Below are 27511 nucleotides of genomic sequence, written 5' to 3'. Positions count from 1 at the left end.
AGAGTACTTAGAATAACAATTCTCTACAGATAACAGGGTTGTGTAGCCTGTTTGTTTCCAGCTGCTGGCTGCAGGATGACCTCTATTGCAGTCTCTCAAGGCAGAGTGCACATTTATTTCTATACTCTTTAGAGGCAGCTATTCATGATAAATTAGATGTGTACTTTTTTATTCCTCATAGTTGCTTTAGTTTTTGCCTTTAGACTTATCACTAGGCATTTAAAAAAACCAACCCTCTTTGATACACCAGGTTAAAATATTGGGGACAGATTGTCACACTCATAAACTTTCCTTTTAATAGCAATATAGGTACGAGCTGTTCTCCATTAGATGGGCTTACTGTGCAATATTCTGAACAGAATGGAATTGTGGATTGGAGGAAGCAAAACTGTACCACCATTCAGCACCCAGAGCACTGTGTGACCTTGGCTGACCAGGTGTGAGGGAATTTGTTTTGATGCCGTATAGTTAAAGTATTACATCTGTATAGTTTTTTGCTGTTGTTTTAAGAATGAAGGTCTGTTTCAGTGTTGGACTTTTTGTTTGTATATATGATCTAAGCTCTTAGACCCAAAGAAGTACATTTATAAACTTTTATTGCTCATATAAAATTTATACACTTCATATGATACTCAAAATGCTTTTTCTAACCCCAGGGTACATCAGATTATTATGCAGAATTTTTTGTGGTCTTGAAAGGATTATTTACATTTCATTCACTGTCTTGCTATGGGTAATGTGAATTTTCAAACTGACCTTCATGAGTTCACTTACATTTCTGAATATTCTTAGGAAACATTTGCTTTCTTAGGAATTGCATGTGATCAGAGAGCAGACTGCTTTCAAGTATGTTCAGTGTAATAAGACACCATATCCAGATAGGAAGGGGGAAGGGGGCAGTGTACACATTGTAATGTGAAGTAAACCTTGTTCTAGCTAGAAAATTTGTTAACCTAATTCTGTTTCTTTTTTGGGGGTACCGGGTATCGAACTCGGGACCTTCCGCTTGCGAGACAGGCAGCGACACCGTATTTGTTAACCTAATTCTATTTCTGACATACTCAGATCCAAATGTTAACTCATCAGGGAATGTGTTTTTGTGAAGTAAAGTACATTTTGAGAAATGTAAAATGTCTCAGTCTTAATGGCCTCTTTTGAAATACCATCTGATTGTATTCTCCCTCCCCATTCCAATGTCCATAGACTCTCTCCTTAGAGTTGAAAAAATTGTCACTTTTATCAAATTGAACTTTAAAAGAATACTAATAATACATATAGCAAATATTAGTTACTTGGTTATGTTTTATTTTGCATGGTAATCCCAGGTTTTTATCTGTGGGGGATATATTTCAGGACCTTCAGCGGATGCCTGAAACCACAGATAGCATTGAACCCTATTTAAGCTGTGTTTTTTTCCTATGTGTATAATGTTTAATTTATAAATTAGGCACAATAAGAGGTTAACAGTAGCTAATAACAGAACAATTATAACGATATGTTATTAACATTAACAAATGTTGTATGAATGTGGTCTCACTCCCACCCCATGCTATGGAGCCAGTATCAGATACAGCATAGAAACACTGAACAAAGGATAATTTGTGTTGTGGGTTGGGTGGAATGCTTGAGCATGAGATTTCATCATGGGACTCAAAGTAGCAATTTTAAACTTAGGAAATGTTTATTTCTGGAATTTTCCATTAATATTTTTGGACCATATTGACCATGGAAGTGAAACTGCAGATAAATGGGGACTATTTAGTATTTTCATTTTAAATGAAAGGCTAGATTTTTAAAAATATCAGTGTTAAGGCAATTGTCACCAAATATGTAAATTTTGGTGGTTCTGGTGACTCCAAAAATATGTTGTTAATCAAAATATGTTAGACTTTATACCTAGAAAATATTTGAATGTTTGGTATAAAAATTAAAGGGATACCTACATCCGTATGATTTAGCTTTGGTCTGTTTGATTTGTCTTTTCATTTCTACTAGCATTCTGCTGAAAAACGGAGCTTATCTTCAATAAATAAGAAGAAAGGAAAGCCACAAATAGAAAAGTAAGTTCAATTTAATATTTCCAGTATTAGAAATTTGTAAGGAAATACAGCATGTAGCATTTGATTATGAATATATTTAGTTTTTGTGTGGTAAATATAATTTCTGTTCTTTTTATGTTTTTAATTCTGAGCTTGAAAATATCATTGTATGCAGATGACAGAAGTAAAGCTATTATCAAATACTGCATTGAGTTTAGAGTGTCAGAATTTTCAGAACTATATCTCATGTAGATTTTTTTTCTTACTAAAATTCTTTTTAATTATAAAAAATCTTGAGAGGAATTTTAGTAATATTGTACTTAATGTGTTTTGCAGGGAGTCTTATACAAATGTTGGTAATATGTGCATTTGGTTTAGGGAGAAAATTAAGAAAACTGACAACAGACTGAATAGTAGAATAAATGGTATTAGACTCTCCACTCCTCAACATGCCCATGGTGGTACAATGAAAGGTAAGAAAGTTGTTTTTCTTTCAAATATGCATCATCTAGAGATATTCAACAGAATACTTATTGTATTAGTAGGTAGTGAGCTGTATTGCCAAATCCTCTATTATTTTCACCTTGCATTGATGTGTACAGCAGTTTCCAAATTAGACAATTCTGAAATTAATGGAGTTAGTTTAGGGACTATAAATGGGCCATCAAGGTAGACATTTCCTTTGTCTCAGTTATGCCAGACCACTCTGCTTTTCTCTGATGGTGGCAGTTGCCTAGGTTGTTTCCTTTTTAAGCGAATCTCTACACCAGAACAGAGGTCCCAAAGGTCATGGAGGGTCTTTGCTACAGCTTTGCAAGCTGCCTTCAGGGAAGTCTGCACATGTTCTTATTGAAGCCTTTCTTTTAGAAAATTGTTGACATTTTCATGTTTTAATAACTGTCTTTTATGGGGCTTTGAGGGAAATTCTGACCCTCAGAGTTTTGTGAGCCTGTTTTTGTTGTGATTTCTGTTTATCCACCACTGTTTTTAGGTCTGTATTTTGAAGTTCGAGGTTCATTTAATGTAAAAGTGCCCCTTCTGCTAGTTCATTAATTATTTTTCTGTGTTTTATTTTTGTTATTAATATGTAAAGATAGAAAGAGTGAAAGCTCACAGACTTCTGAAAGAATATTTTATTTTACCTGACACATTTACTGACTGATCCTAAAAACCAGAAATTTTTAATTTAAATTTTATATTGTTAGTGCATTCAGTTGTGATGCAGTATAAATAACCACAATGTATTTATTAAATGAGGAGTATTTTTTAACTAGATATCTGTACAGAGAAACTGAATAGTGATAAAAGAAAAATGGTTACATTTTCAGTCTAAAATCATCTAGCCAACTCTTTGAAACAGCTGTAAACTGGAGGTTAAATGACTTGGGGGGAGTATGTGGAACCTATCTTGTTTATATAAGGTTGCAACCCTAGGAGTATATTGTGATACTTTACAGTCTGAAGTTTTCTCAGGTGATCTCAACTAAAAGTGGGAGGCAAGAGCTAAATAAGGAAGGCAAGGTCTCAGTTGGTGGATGACTAGAAATCACTTCTGGCAGGCCTCCCTGTCTGTTTCCTTCTTGCTCATTTTCCATCCTGCTACCAGTTGTGTCTTCAAAGAACATACTTAACTAGATCATTCCTGTCAAGCGTACTTGACCCTCCGCAAGGTCATGCTGCCCCTCATCTCACATCATTTGGCAACTACAGCTCACCCAAGAAATTTGTGGCTGTTCTTGCTTTTTTAACCCTCCAATTTCCGAAAGAGAAGCATGTGCACTTCAATCAGAGAAAGCCATTGGTTTGGATCTTGTGTCCCCACTTTCTTAAATGTGTGTCTTCTCTGAAGCTGTGGTTTTCTCATTTATAAACTGGAAATAGTACCTACCTACCTCACCAGTATATAAGATTAAATGTAATAACATATGAAAGCATTTTAGTTTGAATGAGCATAGTATCTAGGTGTTCAGTAATTGAGTTTGTTTTCTCTGTTAATAAGTTAGAAAAAATATACATTTTGTAGGCTATTAAGAACTTTGTAACAACATACCAAACTCCAATTTCTTCTCTGTTATTCTTAACACCCAGGAAATGATAGGAGGACAGGTCATAGCCCCCATTACTATGGCCACGTATTCAGCCACTCTCATTCCCCAATCTTATGTTACCCCTTCGAGTCAACCTACCTAAGCTTGTCCCACTAATCCCCCTATCCTACCCAGAAAAGACCTGGCTTAATAAACTGGACTTATACTCTCCTTCGGAGTTACTCTAGTAGGTCCTGCCTGGAGCCCCCAAATTCAGGCTGGATATGTTTTTTACTGGGTCATCACCATTTACCTAATAATAATCTTAGGACTTTTGGATATGTCAAATCTTTTTCCATTTTGTCCTCTATATATGTCACTTGATTCATGTATATGTTCACTTATGGAGTACAACTATGAATAAAATATGTTTTGGACAGCTTGTCTCATTGATGTCAAATATAGCTCAGCTGTATTCCAACTCCAGCTTAAAAAACAATTGTTTGAAATGCTGGAGGGGCTGTGGGGATAAAGGAACCCTTCTCCACTGTTGGTGGGAGTGTAGACTGGTGCAACCCCTGTGGAAATCAGTGTGGAGATTCCTCAAAGAACTAAAACAAGGGGTTGCATTTGACCCAGCTATTCCCCTTCTTGGTATCTTCCCAAAAGAATTAAAAACATCATGCCACATCAATATATGCACACCCATTTTATAGTGGAACAATTTGTAATAGCTAAATCTTGGAAATAGCCCCAGTGTCCATCAGCTGATCAGTGGAGAAAGAAGATGTGGTTTTTTTAATACAATGGAGTACTTCTCTGCCATAGAAAAGGATGAGCTTGAGACATTTGTAGCTAAATGGATGGACCTTGAGACCATACTTTGAAGTGAAATAAATCGAAAACACATGTTTAAATACTGCATTGTTTCTCTGGTATGAGAAACCAAAAGTGGAAATAAGGACTAAAATGTATAATAGTTTTTGGGAAATGGGTAGAAAATGTTCGAATGGGAAGGGGAACATGGGAGCGAGGGGGAGAGGAAAGAAGGAACAAGAAAAAAGAGAAAATCAAAGGAAATATGGAAACAAAGCTTTTGTGCATAGTGGGGGGATGGGGGAAAAAAGCAGCAAAATATATCACTTAACATACAAATTCCCCATGATGAATATTGTTGTGTATGTCTAAAATGTACCAATAAATATTTTGCTCATAAACCCCTGATAATTACCCTTTGAAATATTAAGGTAGCGAGGAGGAATTACCTTTAAGTATTCAGTTAACTTGAGATATGTTTAATCAGCTCCTGTTAGAAAATGTAGATTTTATGTGAGAACTAAAAGTATTAGGCCCTTCTGATTAGATTATTCAGATCTTTCAGTAATGCATACTAACTTAAGATACATATTATTTACTTTAAACTTAGTTTTTTATTATTAAAATTTAACTTCTATTTTGAATGGAAATACATTCATGTAGATCAAAATTCTAAAAGTGCAAAAAATAGAACAAAATAAGGGTCCCTCACTGCCTTCCTTCCAATTGTCTATTTCCAGGAAGCAATCAGTCCTACTAGTCACCTATATTTGCACTTTATTTTCTTTTAAAACTTTGTCTTCTAAAGTGGTTTATGTATTACTGCACACAGATTACTGAGAACTCTTACTCTTCAGTTATCACCCCACTGTTTTCTCTACCCTACACTTCTGTTGCTGAAAAGTCTGGGGGAAAGTGAGATAGTTGGTTTCAATTTCTTTTATAAGATTTAGAATAATCTAAAGATCTCTGCTGCCTTTAATAATTCAGATGATAAATGTGGTTTTATCACCTGTGATTTATTTAAAAGGTTCTTAACTTTGTAATGAACTTTTGTGTTTATAATTACTAATAACCAGAATTTTTGTTAGAATAATAGCTTATATTGTAAGGGGTTTGTGTGTGCATGCGTGCGTGCATTCCTATATGTACCCTCTTAATCACATGCAAGACCATGTATCATTTGGTACATGATAAACTAAAATGATGTCTCTATTTAAAAGGACCTTATGTGGCATATTCATTCATTGGCATAATTCTTTCATATTCACTTCCATACTTTCTGAATCTCTAGAGCATGACTTAATTTTTGATCATAAAAAATCCAAAGGTTCTGCACAATTCTAAAGCACTTTCTGAATCATCAAAAGCAGAAAGTTACTTTTAGTATATATTTAGACACTTACTTCATTCTTTGAAAACTGTCATTTCATATATAGCACTTTGGTTATTAGAGTATTCACTTGTTACTATGAGATAAAGAAAATTGTTTTATAAATTAAGCCATTTGGAGAAAAAATTGTTTGGACTGTTTTGTTATATACTGGATGGAATATGTATATACAGGATTTCCATATGTCCTGTGGTGTTTATGGGTTTCATTTTCATGAGTTCAATTTAATGCTAAGATCTTCAGTCATTGTCTTAGTTACTTTCGTTGCTGGGACAAAATACCTGACACCCACAAGTTAAAGGAGGAAAGGTTTATTTTAGCTCAGTTTGTAGAGGTTTCAATCCATAGTAAGCTGGTCAGTTCTCCAGCTGGAGAAACAGTCCATGATGTGGCAGGCATGAGGCAGCAGCCTTCCTTCTGCTTTCCCTATTATTCCATCCAGGTTATAAGCCTATTGAATGGTGCCACCCGCACCCAGAGCTATACTAATCCAATCAGTGGGCTGATTGAATACCACACACCCACAACCCAGTTGTTCCCAAAAGGTACACCTATGAATTTAGGAGGCTTTGGGGGAACATCTAGATATAAGCCATAACAGCCACTGTGGCACATTAGATTGTCTTCAAACCGTCTTTGGTGTTGACTTGCATCCCCTTCTTTAGTTGTGTTACAAGTGATGATTTAGAGCCTGTAGATGTATATCAGTACACTCCAGATTGTTTTCTGCAGAATTATTGCCTGCCCATGTGACTCCTCTGCCATTTTTCTGACAGCTCCATGAATTTTAGTGCAGTTTTCTCTTGGCAGTTTGGCATTTAACTTACTACTCAAAAGAAATTAGCTACATCTGCATTCTTAATGTCCTTATTTTTCTTTAGTATTCATCCAGTGTATGAGTGGCTAAACTAAAATAGGGAAGATCATCTTTAACAGTAATAATACTGTTAAGAACTTATCCCCTTCAATAGACATGGATTAGTCAACTAAATTGTTTGTTACACAAACCATGTCTTTTCTTTGCCCAGGTGTTCATTACTTTTCAGTGATGCTGCCAGGTTGCCACAGAAATGATTCCCTCATCTGCTGTTTTTAAGAAACCTTAGGATTGCTTACATGAGGGTGCTTGCTGAAAGGCAGGGGCTATACTAGCTACTTAGTTTACAGAAATGAATAGAACAGCTCTCTTAAGTCTGGACTAGTGTATGAATATCCAACGCCAGACATGCCAATAAAACACATACAGCTAATTGATTGTGGCAAGTATTGTACCTGTTCCCATCTTAGCTTGGTATAGGCTTGACCTTTGGCAAGAACTTAAGGGGCTACTCAGTCTTTTTGATGGGAAGCATTTTATTCTTTTGAATAATCTGGCCTGGTAATTTTAACTGAATAGCCATTTTGCTAGAACATTATCTTCTTGAAAGGATCTTTCAGCAAGCTCTAAGGAGTTAGAATATGTAGACTTAGAATGGTTTAAAGTAGTGGTACTGGTTAGTCTACAAAGAACCTTAATTCTGATGTTCTAAGATTGACTCCTTTTATGCCTTTGTTTAAAGAATATATCAGTTATTTTTTATTAAAATTGCTCATGAATTTTCACCTAGATCAAAGATAAGTTTGAGTATTTGTAGAAAACCTGAAAAAATATGTGTAGCTATCACTAATTTCTGACAATTCAACTTGGAAAGTAATTTATACTTAACACAACTTTTTAAAATAGAGTTGTTATTTTTAGATATGAATTTGGACATTGGATCTGGACATGACACGTGTGGAGAAACATCTTCAGAGAGTTACAGTTCTCCGTCTAGTCCACGACATGATGGAAGAGAGAGTTTTGAAAGTGAAGAAGAAAAAGACAGAGGTTTGCTTTTAGGAGGGGATTTAGGAAGAGGTGGGGGTGGAAGAAAATGATTGTTATCTTTTAAAATCAAAGGAAAAAAAATTTTATGTTCCTATCCCCATTATTGAGTTTAAATTTGTTGTAGAGAATAACTTATAGACCACTGTGTTAGTAGTTCCTAGCAATAATTGATTTTATAATTTATTTCACTGCATGTGAAATTAAATAGGAAGAAGACAGAATCACGGTATATAAATATTAAAATAGTGAGTGTTGCTAGATGCATATAGATTTATACTTTTCATGTTTTCCTGATTGACCCTTTTGTCATCAAGATATTCTTCCTTGTCTCTAGTAACAATTTTTGTTTTAAAGTCTTCTTTGTCTGATAGTAATATGGCCACTGCAGCTCTTTTTTGGGGGGTGCTACTTGAGTGGCATTTTAATTTTTTATCCTTTTTACTTTAAACCTGTTTGTGTCTTTGAATGTGTCTCTTGTAGATAACATATTGTATCATGGTTTTTTTCTCATTTTGCCAATGTCTGCCACTTGAAATGAGTATATAGTTCATTTACACTTAATGTAATTACTGATTAGAGGAGATTTGCATCTTCCATTTTGTTATTTGTTTTCTGAATGTGTTACATCTTCAAGTCCTTCTTGCACAGAAACTCAGAGTCAACCAGCAGTGAGAATTTAGGGCATCCTTAGGTCTTTCCTGAGAATGCACACAAGCTTAGGGTGGAGCATAGCTTTGTAGAGTCTCACTAATACATGAAAGCTTTTCAAAGCCCCTTAATTATGACAGGTGTCCTATGGATAAAAGATCATTAACACAGAGTGAGCAGGAGCTGCCAGACAAGGCACACAATGAGTATTTTGGTGAAGAGACACTGAGGATAACTAAACCTGTACTTTGTCTAGTGGTTGCTAAGCTGCTAGTTTTCATAGCTTCCATAGTTGGGGGACTGTTAGTCTACAGGGCTGTTTCAGAGCTGGAGAAAATGCGATAGGGTTAGGGTAGGGCTAGTTGAAAGGCATAAGGTTCTCCATTCTCACGAGGTTTAGCTGTTTTTCTTGATTAAACACTCCTCATATGACTGCAACACATTAGTTAATTCCACGGTTCTGAAAGCATTGATTTTTGATAGATGTTGCCATGGTTTTTGTTGCTGTTGTGGAAGTAAATCATTGGAGGTCCCTTACTCCACCATTCTGGTCTGAAAGTAAGATCTTGCAGAGACATACTGAATGACATTTTCTTTACACATGCTGACAATATCTGATTGCTAACATCTTGGTCATAAGGTGTACTCATGCTGGGGGCTGATATGCAGTGATTTTTCTTTGTGGAAGTCCTTAGACCATACCATTTCTTACTGGGCAGCTTGCAGTTAGTTTCCTGGGGCCTCAACTTCTGTGTTCCCTTCCGACTGTGTCTTACAGACCTGTGCTGCAGTATGTACAACAGTGTTGCTGGTTTGGAAACAGTAGAAGTTGCTCTTTCCTTTGTGGTTATTTGTATTCACACCAGATACAGTCTGCAGTAACTCTGCAACCAGTTCTACCCACCTGAAGCCACACTGTACTTGCTCTGCAGATTCCTCATGAGAGACAAAAATGAAAATAACAAGTTATAAGGCTTAAATAAGAGAAAGTTTTTAATGCCTGCCCCAGAATAGACAAGTTTCAGTATGTTTTGTAGAGCACTCATGCCTGATTCTACAGGATTAATCCCGTGACTCTACCTCACCCTTCAAATTTGACCTGGTTTTCAGACATTTAGGCATTCCTTTGCTGTCATTAGATAGCATAAATTGGTAGGCCTCTGTGGAAGATCTTGCCTTTTATCGTATAGGCCAGTGGTGGAGAGCCTATGACACATATGCTGCAGTGGGCTATTTGTATCATTGAAAGCTCTAAAAGTTTCGCCATCGCTGATACAGGTTAGTTACTGACTAATAAGAATGAACCTTCATAGCAGGACAAACCCAAAGCTCATACAAGGGACGAAATTATAAAGATCAGAGCAGAAATCAATTCAATGGAGATGAAGAGAACGATACAAAAAATTAATGAAGCCAAGAGTTGTTTCTTCGAAAAAGTAAACAAAATTGACAAACCGTTAGCTAACCTTATCAGAAAAAGAAAAGAAAAGGCCCAAATCCATGCAATTAGGAATGAAAAGGGTGATATTGTAATGGACCCAGCAGAAATCCAGAGGATCATCAATACCTACTTCGAGAACCTATACGGCAATAAGATGGAAAACACAGAAGAAATGGACAGATTCCTAGATACGTATGAATTACCAAAGTTGAACGAAGAAGACCTAAAAATTCTAAACCCAATATCAATCAATGAAATTGAAAATGTAATTAAAAACTTATCAACTAAGAAAAGCCCAGGTCCTGCCTGATGGCTTCATTGCCAAATTCTACAAGACATTTAGAGAGGAACTACTGCCACTGTTTAAACTACTGTTTAAACTCTTCGATGAAATTGAAAGGGAAGCAATACTCTCAAATTCATTCCTGGAAGCAAGCATCACCTTGATCCCCAAAGCAGAGAAAGACTCAACCGAAAAAGAGAAGTATAGGCCAATCTCACTAATGAACATGGATGCAAAAATCCTTAATAAGATACTGGCATATAGAATGCAGAAGATCATCAAGAAGATCATACGCCCTGACCAAGTGGATTTCATCCCAGTGTTGCAGGGAAGGTTCAACATATGCAAATTAATCAGTGTAATACACTATATCAGTAGAGCCAAGGATAAAAACCATGTGATTATCTCAATAGATGCAGAAAAAGTACTTGACAAAATCAACACGCACTTATAATAATCCTACAAAAAAATTGGAATAGATGGTCTCTACCTCAATCTAATAAAAGTCATCTATGAAAACCAAGAGCCAATATCATACTAAATGGTGAAAAACTGAAATCCTTCACACTACAATCAGGAACAAGACAAGGATGTCCACTATCACCACTCCTGTTCTGTATAGTCTTCCAAACATTAGCCATGGCAATTAGACAAGAGAAGGAAATAAAAGGAATAAAGATAGGAAATGAAGAAGTCCAATTGTCAGTATTTGCAGATGACATGATACTCTATATAGAAGACCCCAAGAACCCCACTAAAAGTATTCTAGACTTAATAACCAATTTCAGTAGAGTGGCTGGATACAAGGTCAGCACACAAAAATGAATAGCTTTCCTCTACATGAACAACAGACTCACTGAGACAGAAATAGGGCAAACAATTCCTTTCACAATAGTATCCAAAAAACTGAAATACCTAGGAATCAACCTAACGAAAGAAATCAAAGACCTCTTCTCTGAAAACTGTAGCACTCTGAAAAGAAAGATTGAAGCTGATATCAGAAAATGGACAGACATCCCCTGCTCCTGGGTAGGAATGATCAACATAGTGAAAATGGCCATACTTCCAAAACTACTATATAGATTCAATGCAATCCCAATTAAAATTCCAGCAGCATATTTCATGGACCTTGAGAAAATAATTCAAAACTTTATTTGGAACAAGGAAGAGACCCAGAATAGCAAAAGCAATTCTAGGTAACAGAGACATGGCAGGGGGTATCACAACCCCCAACTTGAAACTATACTACAAAGCTACTGTGATAAAAACAGCATGGTACCGGCAAAGAAACAGACCTGAGGACCAGTGGAACAGATTAGAAGATGCAAAAAAACAACTCCAGACACACTCAGCCACCTCATCTTGGACAAAGGAGCCAAACACCCTCACTGGCGGAAAGATAGCCTCTTTAAAAAATGGTGCTGGAAAAATTGGGTTTCAACTTGCCAAAGACTAAAACTAGACCCGTATCTCTCACCATGCACTAAACTAAAATCTAAGTGGATTAAAGATGTAAATATTGAAACAGAAACACTAAACCGGCTAGAAGAGAGTTTAGGAAGAACTCTTGAAGACATTGGTGTAGGAAAAGATTTTATGAAGAAAACCTCAGTTGCCCATGAACTAACAAACAGTCAACAAGAAGTGGGATCTCTTCTTATTAAAAAGCTTCTGCACAGCAAGAGAAACCACTAACAGTGTGAAAAGTAGGAAAAAATTTTCACCAGCTGTCCCTCAAAGGTCTACTATCTAGAATCTGTAAAGAACTTAAAAAAATCAGACCTCCCAAATTTAAAGACCCAATCCAAAAATGGGCATCTGAAATGAACAGACATTTCTCAGAAAAAGAAGCAGAAATAGCAAATAAACATATGAAAAAATGTTCAACATCACAGGCCATTCGAGAGATGCAAATGATAACATCACTGAGATTCCACCTTACTCCAGAAAGAATGGCTGCTATCATGAAATCAACCAATAACAAATGCTGGCAGGGCTGTGGGGAAAGAGGAACCCTGCTCCACTGCTGGTGGGAGTGTAGACTGGTGCAAGCACTGTGGAAATCAGTACAGAGATATCTCAAAGAACTAGGACTGGAAGTCCCATTTGACCCCACTATTCCACTGCTGGGCATCTTCCCCAAAGAATTAAAAGAATCATACCACAGTGATGTATGTGTACCCATGTTCATAGCAGCACAGTTTGTAATAGCTAAAAGTTGGAAGCAGCCCGATTGCCCATCAACTGGAGACTGGATAAAGAAAATGTGGTTTTTTAATAAAATGAAGTACTACTCAGCCATAAAAAACAAGAAATTAGAGATGTTTATAGCTTAATGGATGCACCTTGAGGCGATACACTTAAGTGAAATAAATAGGACACACATGTGTAAATACTGAATAGTTCTCTAGTTTGAGAAACTGAAAGTGTAAATAAGGACTAAGAGGTATAAATGATAATGTGAAATAGGAAGAAAAGGGGAAGGGGAAGTGGGAGGGGGAGGGGAAAGGGAATGGAATTAATATGAAAAAATGAAAAAATGGAAACAATGTTTGTAAATAGGGAGGGATGGAGGGGGAGGGGTTGAAGGGAGGGCAGGGGAAGGGAGAAAAATAAGAACCAAGAGAGATTATGTAAAGGTGCAAATTTCCAATGATGAATGTCATTATATTGTATACCTAAAATGTACCAATAAAATAATATTTTTAAAAAATTAAGAATCAACCTTCCTTAAATGAAAGGCTCTCTCAAACCGGGAAAAATATACTTTGTGATTGATAGCTTTGATCATTTTTAGAATTTTGAATGCATATAAACATTGCTTTGAAAAATATGTGACTTTATTGTTAATTGTAATGGTGTTTTATTTGAGACTTGTGGTTTCCAAAGTCAGTTAAAAAGAAAAAACATAAGACCTGTCTTTCTAAATAACTCGATGAATCCCTATACTGTGTAGAAAACTGTTGGGGACCACCTGAAATCATAGGGCTATTTGCTGTGACTTAAGATTTAAAGCTTAATTGAGACAAATTAAACTGCCATCCAAAAAATGTTCCAGGTGATTTTAGACTTTTATGTTTGTCCTTTAACTTTGCACTGATAGGGTGGTAGAGATATGTTACAAATAGGTTAGTGATTTGAGAATACTCTGTTTTGTAATGTTCAGTAAGAAATACCGCAATCATTAATCTGTTAGGGAAAGTTTATGCTAGAACCATTCACTCATTAAATCTTTTCTAACGAATATAAATTAAAATAGTTCAGTTAATAGCAGTGTTGACATCCTGTATCAGTAAGTACATTCCATTTGACTTGTTCAGGAAAACTAGTCTTAATTTGTTTTTAGTATTTTGTTTCAGAATTTTTAAATAGGCACCACATTTAATTGAATGGTCTGTGTACACATCAATGCATTATCTGGGTTTATGATACTTAAAATTGTGAGTTAAATATTATCTTTCCTCCCATTATACAAAAAAATACAGAAATTGAGATGTCTAGACTGAAGTCATTTCCACATGTAAACGTAAGAGTGTTGCAGTAGTAAAAATAAATACAGTATTATACCTGCCGTTTTGCTGCTTTGATTTTGGAGAAATGGCAGTGCCTTCATATTTGTCCTGCTTTCTATGTTCTAGAATATTCATTTTATGACTAATAGTAGGTTTAAATTTTTTTCCCATTGAAATTTGTAGTAGCAAGTTATCCCATCTTTAAAAACACTTCCACTCCTGGGGCCAGGGATTTAGCTCAGTGGCACCCCGCTTGCTTGCAAGCGCAAGGTCCTGAGTTTGATCCCCAGTACCAAAAAACAAAAACACTTGCATTCCTTAACTTTCAATATCTGAGTTAAATATTGTCTTGATTGAGCACTTTTTAAATAAATATCATTTATCTGAGATCATTTTACATAAATATCATTTATCTGAGATAGATGGAAGGGTTTTAGAGTACCGAATATGAATCAAGAGGATTACCTAAAATTAAGATTTTAAATATCTAATGTCTCCATTTTATACTGAGCCTCATTCAGTCTCCAAATAATCTTTTACTAATTTGCTTATATCCCCATATTTTTAAGATACAGCATGAATATAATCATGATCCATAGAACACTCACATTTTTTTAAAAGGACACCTTAGACAGGAAATGTGATAGAGGGACATATTCCAAACTTTTGAGGTAATGTTAGATATACTTAGATTTTATTTGTAGCAAGAAAGATGGGAAATTTTCAAGAAAGATGGGAGCTATGCTTGGGTTAATACCTGTCTGTATATTTTTTTTTCTTTCTTAGACACCGACAGTAATTCTGAGGATTCTGGGAACCCATCAACAACCAGATTTACAGGTTACAGTTCTGTCAACCAAACTGTCAAGCCACCTGTTCAAATTACTTCACTAGGAAATGAGAACGGAAACCTTTTAGAAGATACCTTGAACTCGCCCAAGTATCCACATATTCCTTTTATGCCAACTTTACACTGTGTCATGCACAATGGTGCCCAGAAGTCTGAAATAGTTGTTCCGCCACCCAAATCTGCAGATGGCAAAACAGTAGGGATGCTTGTTCCTAGTCCTGTTGCTATTTCTGCAATAAGGGAGTCCACAAATTCAACCCCTGTTGGAATTCTAGGGCCAACAGCTTCAAATGGAGAATCAGAAAAACACCTTGAACTACTGGCTTCCCCTTTACCTATTCCATCACCCTTCCTTCCGCACAGTAGTACTCCTGCCCTGCACCTAACATTTCAGAGGTTAAAATTGCCACCGGCACAGGGATCTTCTGAGAGTTGCACAGTTAATATCCCACAACAACCACCCGGAAGTCTGAGCATTGGATCACCAAACACTGCCTTTATTCCTGTCCATAACCCAGGTAGTTTTCCAGGATCTCCTGTGGCTACCACAGATCCCATCACAAAATCTGCATCCCAAGTGGTAGGACTAAATCAAATGGTGCCTCAAATTGAGGGAAACACAGGGACAGTCCCTCAGCCTACCAATGTGAAGGTTGTTCTTCCAGCAGCTGGCCTGTCAGCTGCACAGCCACCAGCTACCTACACCTTACCAGGCTCTCCTCTTGCCGCCAGTGTGTTACCCACCCAGAATTCCAGTGTGCTCAACACAGCAGCCACTTCTGCACAGCCAGCAAGTGCAGGCATTAGTCAGGCCCAGTCCACTGTTCCTCCTGCGGTTCCTACCCATACCCCAGGTCCTGCCCCTAGCCCAAGCCCTGCTTTGACACACAGTACTGCGCAGAGTGACAGCACATCTTATATCAGTGCTGTGGGGAATACGAACGCTAATGGGACAATATTGCCACCACAGCAGATGGGCTCAGGTCCTTGTGGTTCTTGCGGACGAAGGTGTAGCTGTGGGAGCAATGGAAACCTTCAGCTAAACAGTTACTATTATCCCAGTCCAATGCCCGGACCAATGTACCGAGTCCCGTCGTTCTTCACTCTGCCATCCATTTGCAATGGCAGCTACCTCAACCAAGCACATCAGAGCAATGGAAACCAACTTCCTTTTTTTCTGCCTCAGACTCCATATGCAAATGGACTGGTGCATGATCCAGTCATGGGGAGCCAGGCCAACTATGGCATGCAGCAGATGGCAGGATTTGGGAGATTCTATCCTGTATATCCAGCACCTAATGTAGTTGCCAACACCAGTGGTTCGGGGCCCAAGAAGAATGGGAATGTCTCATGTTACAATTGTGGTGTAAGCGGACACTATGCACAGGACTGTAAGCAGTCATCCATGGAGGCCAATCAACAAGGTAATCACAATAACTCCCAGAGGACTTGTTTTTGAGTTCACCTGTTTATCTTTTCTTTCTTACTTGTGTGATTCTGTTGTAGCATAAAGATGTTTGTGTGTTCATTTACAGATGTTGTGTTTTCAGTTACAAACCATAAAGTGCAAACGGAAAAGCCTAGTGTAAACCCAAGTCATACAGAGCACAAGGAAGGTCAGAGGAATATAGTTTCCAAATAAGAAACTCTAAAGGGCACTTTCAAAGAACATAATGGGAATTCGACTTGTATGATGTTTAACTGTCTTGCTTACAGCACTTTTATTAAAGCTACAATTCTGTTTTATAAAGCGACATTTTTAAATATTAAAAAGCTAGGAAGTAAGTTAGTCATCTGACATACACAGTTTTTAGTAACTGTTTAGTGTCTGTGCATAACTACTGACCTCACACATATGCCCATGTTGTCCTTTCCCAACAAATGTGTAAGGAAAAAAATTCCAAGATTCTATTGCATTTTTATAAGAACAAAATAGTTAAACAGCAGGCTGGAGTAAGGGAATATGAACCAAATTTAATATTACTAACACCAGAAAGAAGAGAATACACTTACATAAATATAAGTAAGATATCAAATTCAGTGTAAACCTCAAACTGTTCTTTTAAATTTGTAGTTGGCCTTTGTCATTTTGCCAAATCTTACACAGAAAAATAAGTCTTAAATTGGGAGTATACTGACCTGGCATTCTTAAAGCAAGGTCAAGTTTGATAGCTTTAGGTTAAACTTAAAGCACAAACATCACATTACTTTTTATTTTGAAAGTAATTTATTTGCCTTTTTAGAATGGTGGTAGTGCTGAGGAAAGTGCCTCCAGAAGAGCATGCCCATTTGATATCTTGTAGTGGTTTGTGATGCGTGTCATTGTAAGCAGTGACTTAGCAGTTCTGTCTTTCCCATTTTAGGCACTTACAGACTGAGATACGCACCTCCCCTCCCCCCTTCTAATGATACGTTGGATTCTGCAGACTGAAACGAGTAAAGCTTGCCTACTTAATACACTCAAGTGTGGGGAGTCATGGGGTATGGAGGGGAGGAAAGGAAAGGTATTTTGTTTGTTTCTTTGTCTATACATTTCCTAGATTTCTATGCAGTTGGGAGTTTTTATTTCTCTTGTACCAATGTCCAAACTAAGAAAGAATGCGATGCTTCTTGAGCCTCTGGTCTCCTGGTTCAACAACAGGCTTATATATGTATGATACATGTAACTTAAATTTCCAGACAAACTTATCAAAAGGAAAATGTTGATGTGTGCTTTTTAAAAACACTGAATACTTGCTGTGTGCAATGTTTACTGAATCTTTAAAACTGTGTATTTGACCTTTTTTTAACAACACTGGTGACAGTCATATGGTTTTGAAAAAGAGAAACTTTGCTTCTTCCCCAGCTTTTTCACTTTGACCCTGTAATAGACTTTTCTCTCCAGCCACTTGCAACCCTATCTGTGGCCTGCTGTGAGATTGCCCAGCAGTGTAATTGTCTGCACTTCTGTAAATTGCTCTGCACATAAACTAAGGGCAGAGTGTTTCATCTTAATCTTATGGGAGAAGTCAAATCCCCAAGATAGTTTGTATATATGTAATAAACAGCATCACATAAGTACATATATGCAGTGCTCCTTGTCCAAATAAAGATGAAAATAAGTGGGAGAGAGAGGAAGAAGTCAAACCATATGAAGCTGAAAAAAGTGATGTATGAAATGGACAAAAAGCTTTTTCTTAAAAAAAAAAAACACAAAAAAACAACAATTTTTTCCTTCCGTCATACTTCTCTAGCCTGTTGCTTCAGAGAGACACAAAGTGAACACACTGGTGTGAATGTCATTCTCTGTGTGCTTGTGTTTGTGATGAGAGTCAACAGCCCGTTCTATTCGTTGTCTACCACCTTGTCCTGCTCAAAGACACTACTTGAGTAAAGATTTCTTTTGCTACCAACTGTTACAGTGTTATGTTGTGTTTAAAATGTGTGTGGTTATTGAACAGAAGCTGTGGGTTTCTACAAAAAGTCAGGTATTTGTTTCCTAACCTGTCATTCGTAGCCATGTCACTTTTATAACTGTTTACCACTATGCTTGATTATAATGTGAAAGATTGAATTCTGAGTGTGTTAAGATGGTATTAATCATGTCAGTATCATGTCACTAAGTTCAATGCTGCTGTTTAAAAAAAAAAGTTTTTAAAAGCCAATCTATGTACTAAATTGCTTCCGGGTAATTTTTGATTTCCTAAAGTGCACTGAGGTTATCTGGAAGATTGGGTGTATTTTTGGTGATTGCTGCATTGTACAGCAATGAACAGTTACCACTGTATAGTCAATAAGTTTAAGGGGCTTGGGGGACTATTTTCCCATTCCTCAATACAGCGCAGAAATGATAGGTTTTTGTTGTGTGTAATAATGTTGGTGTGCAGCAGAGAAACTTTGGTCTTGGTTGAGAAGCCTAACAGATTACAAGACAGAAAAAAACTTGAAAAAAAAAAAGAAGCTAATTTAATGCTTCATAAGTAGCATTTATATTTATAGCACCAATGTACATTTTGAAACTTTCAGGGTGGGAGTTAATGGGGAAGGGGCAGAGGAAGTTTAAGGGGTAGATAAAAGCTTTAATTTAGAAAAAAAGTTTGAGGAAAGGAAATTATTTTGATTAAATATATTTTATTTGATTGGGTATTTTTGGACCACATTAAATCAGTTGTTAAGCTGCAGTTGAGTTGTTCAGGTGAGAATGTTGATAAGCCACGTATGAGCGCATTGTGAATCACTTGCCAGTTGTACTTTATGAAGCTTATTTTATGATTTAAAATACTGTACTGTACATAGGAGGTATGTTGCCTTCTCCTTATTTGTATGTTTACCATATACTTTGATATTTGAAATGTTATGTACTGGAAAGGCCACTTATATTTCTAGAACAGATTGGATTTTATGCAATCTTTTTTTCTTGAATTAACAGCAATAAAAAAAATGAAAAAACAGAATTGTGCCTTATTGCAAATTTTGTAAAAATGGAAGATTAGGATATCATCAAGTATTAACCCATTTCCCTGTAATGTGGGCAGTGAATCCCAAAGTCAGTTACCATCTGGGTAGTCTTCAGTTTTTCCTCTAAATTGCCTTACTGTATAGGTACTATGTGACCACTAAGAAGGAAAGTTTGTTTCTGTCCGTTGAGCATACACAGTGTCCCGAAACTACAGTGGAAACAGCACAAAGTCCTTGTTGACTTGGAGCTTAGGTTTCTGGTGTAGGCCCACGCTTGTTGAACGTGTTAAGGATCTAACTTACTTTCTCAATTTTTTTTTAGCCAGACGGCTATCTTGGTTCAGTACTGAAAATCTTTTAGGTCATTTGGTCTCTCTTCTACTCTAGTGTCAAATCAGAAGTCTTTTGAACCACTAGTAATTTTCAAGACACTGGCAGGAAGCTGCTTTTGCTCTGCCCAAACCCTATGGCAGTGCCCCTGCCAAAACATTTAGCACAAGGATGGATCCTCCAAGAGGCTAGGCCCAAGGGCCCTGAATTACTGTCTGGAGCCATGTGACAGATGTTCTCACTAAATCCGCCTTGAAGGGATTATAGATGCTTTCCCTTTTAGCCAATAAGTATGCACCTGTATATAACATGTGAGTCTTCAACCCACTTTCAAATCAAAATAACCGAAATGTCTCCAGTGTCCTCACCTGTCGCATTTCCCTCCCCTCCTCACTACACCGAAGTAATTGTTCTATATCATATTTCTTTTTTGTTGTTGTTTTCTCACATCTTGTAACCACCTCCCCAATACACAGTTTATTTTTGCTTTTTTGAGCATTATAAAAAGGATATCCTTCTGAACCTAGTCTTCCAGGACTGACTCTGTTTATCTGGTTTTATGGTCCTGATGTTATATTCCTCAGGTTATTCTTTTTTACTTATATTCTCACAGTGTGGGAAGGTTGCAGATAATTTTCCAGTCAGTCAACTTATATTTGGAGGGTTTTCATTTTTTGCTAATATGGGTGTGGCTGCTAGGAACATTTTTGTACCAGTTTCCTGGTTCATGTGTGCAAAAGTTTGCTAGGGTATGGTAGGAGTGTAATCACTGGGCTATAGGACGTGCAGATACTACTCAGTTTTACAAGACTTGCTGTATTTTCTAAGTGATTTACACTCCCACAAGCAGTGTACTAGAGAATCCTGAATCTATATGTCATGACACCCTCCCAAGATGATGATGTAGAACTCTCCAGAAGCTGAGGCCAAGGGATGTGCAGTCTGAAGATGTAAAGGCCTTGAGGAGGTGAATCTTGGAAGCCAGGCACACGGTGTGGGTGGGGTTGTATAATATACAGAAAATGTATATAACAGGGACAAAAGTGGTGGTAGTGTATGGTTGGAAAGGTGGGAAAAGAGACCAAGAACATTAATAGTAAAGGGAACATTTAAAGAGGAGATTCATGGGTACAGTAGATAAAATAGGGTCAGAATGGGAATTTGGTGAGGATTGAATGAAAAATAGGAAGTTACCAAGTTTTAAGAAGACAAAAATAACATACTAACTGGTTTTGAGGAAATCATTGAGTGGTTGAGGAAAGAAAGCAGGGAGGAGGTCCAGAGACTCATTTTAGGGCCGGGCAATGTACCAGTTGTAGGTAGGTATGGGCTGTGCATACATGGTCAAGTCATGCTATCCAATTACTTCATACCAAAGTAAAATAACTATGACAAGGCAAATCCACATTAAATTTTTTTTTTCGCTTAAGTACTAAAAACCAAACTTTTCTGAGAAGATTCCAAAGAGATTAAAATGCAGTGTAAAATATCTTTTTCTTTTTTTAACAGGAAGCATCTAGTACTTAAGAGCATCATCCATTTGAGCTTGGAAGACACCTTTTCTCAATTCTACACATTGATGACAAAAGCATTGTAAGGTTGAGGCAGTGGAACCTCATAGAGGCAAGCTGTGACAGTGGTTCAACCCCATAACCCTTCCGTAATTTAATCCCGAAAGAATACAGCAAATGCCAACTCTTCACCTCCAAAAAAGACTCAGTTACTTTCAAAAAAATTTCTGAGGTGTGGGGGATGAAGTGAGGAAATAGGGTGCTCTGACTTGAAATGTCACTTGTATCCCTTCATCTTCCCTCTCTTCAGGGGCTAAGTCCAATTGTGATGAGAAGGATGGGGTCTGAGAGCTGAGTGGCAATTGTGACCTGGGGATGGAGGGTGTGTTTCAGCTGTAGTGCTCTTGGCCCTTCAACCTGACCTTGAGCAGAGAGTGGGCAGGCATGCTGGGCAACCCTGTACCTTCCATTAACATACTGGCTTGTACAGTTTGGATTCCTAAAGTCAATCTAATGTCATTATTTTATGTTATCACAGTGTATAAATGCCGCTATTGTGACCACACACCCCAAATTAACTTTTCTTTGCCATATCTCAGAAATTTATATAATTCCTAAATGCTGTCTTCCTTTGAAAAACATGAGCCCTCCCTATTAGACCATAGGTACACATTGCCTGAATTTTCTGTGTGTATGCAAGCATTTATCAGCCTTGGAAATGCAGAGTGTTAGGCTTCTTACCTGTTCTATAAAGTGCTGCATGTCACGTGTGGAGACCAAAGAGCCTTCGCTTCTGCCATCATACCTCCATCTCTAGTGACTGCAGGCTGTGGTTACCAGAAGCTCTTAATCCCAAGATCCTATTTGCTCTTTGAAATTGGGGGTGTGTGAGGTGGGGTGAGATGGGGATTGGGTGGTTCTTCACTGATTTTCTTTCTCCTCTTGCAGCTCCACTTTGGTCTAAATGGAGGTCTCAGCCAGCCTCTCACCAGAAGAAACTGCTCATTGGAAAGCAATGCTACCCAGTGGGAGACGGAGACAGTGCAAGCGCGCAGATGTTAATTCCTACTGACCTAATTTAAAGAAAGTTAAATGTAAAAGAGAAAACATTTGGAGTTGTTAGCCTGTGCCCAAAACCTTAAAGAATGCAGGCAGCTGGCCATAAAAGCAATTTGAGCAGTCTTCTCTTTCAGCCGTTGTGATCTAAGTTTGTGTACAAACATCTTAAAGGCACTGATGGTACTTTGCAGTTTCCTTCCCACTTTGACTCTGCGTTCATTTAGTCATCACAACTGTGAAGGGGATGGGATCTTACTCCCTATTTTATGGTTAGGAATTCGGGGCTCAGGGAAATTACACACAGTGATGAAGGATGGGCTCAGTTGAGATTAATGCTCACTTCTCTATGCTACTTCCTGCCTCCCAAGCTGCTGCTATACTGAACCAAGTACTGTGACTTTAAAACTAAGCTGCAGGAACCCATGACTTCTAGATTTCTAAGAGAAGGTTCAGCAGTGGGCATACCTGGCACATATGCCATGTCCTAGTCAAATGGGGTGTCTCTTCAGTCTCTGTTAAAGGATGTGAAGAATGAGATGATGGGGAAAGTTTCCAAAAATAGGAAACCTTAGGATACTAGAACTAAGCTTTACACATTGATCTGTTGCAGCTAAATGTAAGGAGCATGAATATTTGCCTGTATCAAAGAATTTAAACATACACAAATAACCTCTATTGAAACACTCTTTGACCCTACAAGTTTTTGTTATCCCTGTGTGTTTTAAACATGAAGTGAAAATTCCATTAAAGACCTCAGAAACTGAGAAATGAAGTAGTGGTACAAGCAGAAAGGACAAATAACTGCTCCATTCACATAGATTCACATAGATTGTCCAAAGCACCTTCCTACTTACTCAAACACTTCAAAGACAAAGAATGATGGTGACAAAGTAACCTTCATGTCAAAAATAGTAACAATCACTCAGCCATACTCAGAAGTCCCGCAAAATGCTAAGAATGCCACCAGATGACCTAGATCATGTGTTAAGCAGGAACATATTTGTACCTTGGGCACCATTAAGTGACTTGTGCAAGAGGTGGCACCAATCATCCTTTTGTTCCTAGCACACACACATTACCCCCACCCTGCCTTTGAGCTTTTTGGGGCCAAGTCACAGAATGGTGATAACACTTTGCAGAGCAGTTACAAGGATTCAGTCTGGCAATACACATAAAGCACTCAATGTGTGGCACATAAGGCTCTCAGTAAGTTTGTCGTGGTAGGGAACACCTGAATGCCCATTATCAGCCAGACACTTAGCTCATTTCAGCTGTATAGTGTCCCTCCCTGTAAGATAGGTATATACCCCATTGTACAGTTTGGGGATATCAGGGCGCTAAGGCTAAGTATCCACAAGCAGAGCAATTAAGTAGCACAGGCAAGGTGGCTTCAGGGTGCTGGTCCACACCTGTGATCATGTTACATGCCTGTCACTGAGGGACTGACAGCTGTGCCATGGAATCAGGTAGACAAAATGCCCAGACAGGCTCAGACTTTACTACTACTGTCTTGAATAAATGGTCCTTCCTGGACCTTTTGTTTTTTCACGTAAAAGCTACACAGATGGTCAGTAATGGACAAGAAAAGTTGCACTACATGGTCTCAAAGTTTCTTTTAGTTCCAACATTCTGACACTTGGAGCTTGACTTTTTTTCACTTTAAATGATTTGTCAAGACTTATAATTCATTATCTTTCTTATCTGTTGGTTTAATGGATTTGAAGTCCTTTGGTGTGGTCAGGAGTACAAACTCCCAACTGTCAGTATGTTCAGGTTGAGGGAAGGAAGAGCTGAGAAAAGACTGAAGTTAAGCTGGCCCATCGCTAGGTGGCAGCACAAACAGTGCTAGCTGTATGATTTCTGTCCCCCATAGTTCCTAGGCTGTTCTCCACTTGTTTGAGTAGTTTTCATGTGGGGCAGGAGTCTTTCAGTAAAAAAACAGCACTCATATATGAGTCTTGGCTGAAGGACCTGGGCATTAACCATAGCTCCAGGGTTGGCAGCACATACCACGGGCTGCAAAATAATGGCCCACCCAGCCAAGAGTGGCTTCTACATCTTTAATTGAAAAAGAAAATAATGACACATGAAATGAATGTAAGTTACAGTGTCTACAAATAAAGTTTGTTGGAACACAGCTACTCTCATTTACCTGTTGTCTATGCTTCTTTCAACCTACATCAGCAAAGCTGAACAGTTGTGACATTGTATCCCTCAGAGCCTAAAATTTTGCTATTTGTCCCTCTACAGAAAAAGCTCACAAACCTGACATACTGTACCAACCTTCCTTAAGTAAAGATATGCATCCCCACTGTCTTAAAACTAATGATCTGTGACTAAGAATTTGCATTCCCACATTCCATTTTGGTGCTGTTTTCTGACCAGTAAAACATTCTTGGTCCTTAAATTAGTGATTCTTGCACACTTTGAGACATTCAGCAAACATTGGCTGTGAGCTCCGCCTAGGGAGGGACAAAACCAACTACAGTAACACACCCTGGGGTCACCAGAGTTGGAAAGGCTAATCATGTGGAGAAATGAGAAATTTTCAAAGTGTACATTTTAGTTGGGCCAGGCAGGAAGAATGGAGATTTTCCTTAGGAGTGGGGTGGTGGCAAATACAACAGCATAATCAAAGCTGTATTTCAGAAACAATTCATTTGGAATGTCCTGGCTCAGGCAAGATGAGAATCTGGAGTACTTGCAAATGCAAATGCCTTGCCAAAGGGGCCCACTCCAGGGCCAGGGATGTAGCTCAGGGTGTGGTACTGTGCCTGCCTGGCCAGTGCAAATCCTTGAGTTGGATTTCCGGTACCAAAAAAGGCCTATTCCTGCCCTGCTCCCACTGTCAGAAGTCAGCCCCAAACCTCCTGCAGTCACCTTGAGCCTTGCTCCCGCCTCTTCAGCCTTCATTTTTGCAAGCTCTAGTTCCTGTCCCAGCTTCCAGGGCACTGTTCCCTGTGTTATGTGGGAAACAGACTTGCCCCTGGACACCCACACCTTGTCCACAAGTTGATAGTAAACTTTGGTAACACATGAGTACAACAAATGGGCACAAGAGAGTTCATTGGTCTCCAGAATTGTCTTTCCACACTGGTGTGTGTGCACCAGGTAGCTTGCTAAATCTGACACTCCATCTAGACTTAGCTGGTTTAGAGATAGGAAAAGGTGAGTAGCTAAAATTTGCCTTCCACTGCTGTTGGTCAGTAGAAAGAGCAGTTACCTAAACATGGCATAAATTCTATTCCTGGGAGAAAATTTGAACTACAAAGATGAGTGACTTCCAAGTACTTCACAAGACTCTATTAACACTTTTACGGTTCTAAACTAATCCCCATCCAGTTGCTAATTTTTTGAGCAGCAGTATAATATAGAGATTACTGGTGTGGGGACTAAAATATGCCATCCCAGAATACCCTTCTTTGGCATATTTCAGTCTGGCCATTCAGAGACACTGCAGACACACGAACAACTCTGAGAAACTCCTCTCATAAAAGAAATACACATCTTTTACAGAGATCCACATTAGTGAAATGACCAGGGTATAAACAGGCTTCCTAGGAGGCCTCTTTAACTGTCTTACGTGGCTCTAGAAAAGAACACGTGGCCACCCCACCAGGGAGGCCACAGGCTGTCTCGTCACATGTTCTCCTGAGGGCTCTTACCTGAGAGACTGTCTACATAATAAGAACCTTTGTTCACAGTGCAGGGCTTCCCTTCACCTCTCATAACCCACCCCCTTCCAGAAGCTCCTCCTGTTTCTTTCTGTATGGTATAAAAACTTCAGTCATTGGGCCCCTCTTTGAGTCTCAAATTTTGCAAGCTCCTGTGTACTCGCAAGTCATAAATTTGTATGTCTTTTCCCCTGTGATGGAGACCACCCTGAGCGAGCTACAAATTCATAAATTGGCTTTTCATATTAAAAGTCTGAGTCTGCCTATTAGCCCACAGTGGCTTGCCTAAAGGGCCAGCAGTTGGTGTGTGGAAAAGGAGCAACTCCCCACATCACTGGTTATAGCAGAGGTCTCAATGATCTGTGATGCTGTGACGTATTGGATGGCAAGACAATAGTGCAGCTAAGCGCAGCATGACACATACAGAAAACTCCTATAGAGGCAAAAATTAATCCATGGGAAGACACAAATTTCCCATTAATCAAGAATCTGCTCCTACTAGAATATTTTGTTCCCTTGTTGCTAGGAGCCTGCTCGAGTCCATGCTCCACTTCACTGTTTGCTGCACCACTCCTTACCCTTTCTAGAAGCTGCATGTTCAATAAATAGTGGCAAACTCCAGGAGACGGTGTCTTAGCCAGATAAGAGCTTTGACCGTCCTGGGGCCCCCATTTATGCATTAAGATCTTGTCTTTTATTATCCTGCCGCCATACCATTTGTCAGGTGATTGAGAGTTTGCGCAGGTTCCAATACCCCTGTAAATCTATCTAGTGTCATTCTATTTCATAAACTCAAACATTGAACTGCCAGAGGGAGAAAGGAAAATTCCCTTTGCCTTTACATCAGCATAGACTGAGTTTTAATCCAAGCTTGCCACTTTCAAACTTGGGCCACAAAGCCAGAGCCTCCTTAACTGCTAAGAAAGATAACAAAAGAGTGTCCACCTCATAGGTGTGTGTAAAGTTCAATAAGATAATGCATTTAACTGTGGGGTAGAGCACACTGGGAGCACTAAAACATGGTTATGTTTTCTTCAAAAATGTCTTCTTAGTCAAAATCTGTTCTTATTTTAGGACCTGTCAAAATAAAGAATGCTTCCCTTCTCCGCATTAGATTGTGCTTTGTTCTTTTGTTTGTTAGCTATTTTTATTTTACATAATTACATAATCATCCTACCCATGTATTTTCTATGTTTCTGTTTTACAATTGATGAGCCAATATTGGTACTTTATTACTAAAGTCCATAGTCACATTAGGGTTCACTCTTGTTTTACAGCTCTGTGGATTTTGGCAAATGTTCAATGACATGTACATGATTACAAAATCATGCAGAATAGTTTCCATTGCCCTAAAAATCCTCTTTGCTCAACTTGTTCTTCCTCCCTCCGACCTAACCCCTGGAAATCACTAATCTTTTTACTGTCTCCATAGTTTTGTCCTTTCCAATATATCACATGCAAATACTCTTCCACTTACGCTGGGGTTGCATCCTGATAAACCCATAGTCAATTGAAAATATATTTAACTAGAAAATTAATTTAATATACCTAACCCATCAAACATCATAGACTAGGCCATGGCACACTGTGCATTATCAGCTATTTACTTTCAGGATTGAGTAGC

The 27511-nt window shown here is 38.2% G+C and overlaps 1 protein-coding gene across 8 annotated transcripts in view; it reads left to right on the top strand.

The window, feature by feature from the left end:
• The window catches only part of Zcchc2 (zinc finger CCHC-type containing 2), a 63184-nt gene extending 36835 nt beyond the window's left edge, over positions 1 to 26349 (top strand). For 2 of the 8 annotated variants that reach the window (XM_087191746.1, XM_021239289.2), the window contains 7 exons: positions 302 to 437; positions 1996 to 2060; positions 2376 to 2512; positions 8014 to 8142; positions 14813 to 16300; positions 16412 to 16492; positions 17240 to 18845. In XM_087191746.1, the coding sequence (XP_087047872.1) occupies positions 302 to 437; positions 1996 to 2060; positions 2376 to 2512; positions 8014 to 8142; positions 14813 to 16300; positions 16412 to 16492; positions 17240 to 17307 (2104 nt within the window). In that variant the 3' untranslated portion in view covers positions 17308 to 18845. Of the gene's footprint in view, positions 1 to 301; positions 438 to 1995; positions 2061 to 2375; positions 2513 to 8013; positions 8143 to 14812; positions 16301 to 16411; positions 16493 to 17239; positions 18846 to 21152; positions 21267 to 22102 lie in introns of those variants that run through there. The other 6 variants (XR_002387331.2, XR_015443226.1, XM_087191741.1 and 3 more) reach the window with 6 other exon arrangements.
• The last annotated feature ends 1162 nt before the right edge of the window (positions 26350 to 27511 follow it).

The sequence above is a fragment of the Heterocephalus glaber genome, unplaced genomic scaffold (assembly GCF_053883595.1).
Source record: "Heterocephalus glaber isolate CG9 unplaced genomic scaffold, H.glaber_assembly_v1.0 deba00000331, whole genome shotgun sequence".
Classification (NCBI taxonomy): domain Eukaryota; kingdom Metazoa; phylum Chordata; class Mammalia; order Rodentia; family Bathyergidae; genus Heterocephalus; species Heterocephalus glaber.
This window is presented reverse-complemented; position numbering and strand designations above follow the sequence as displayed.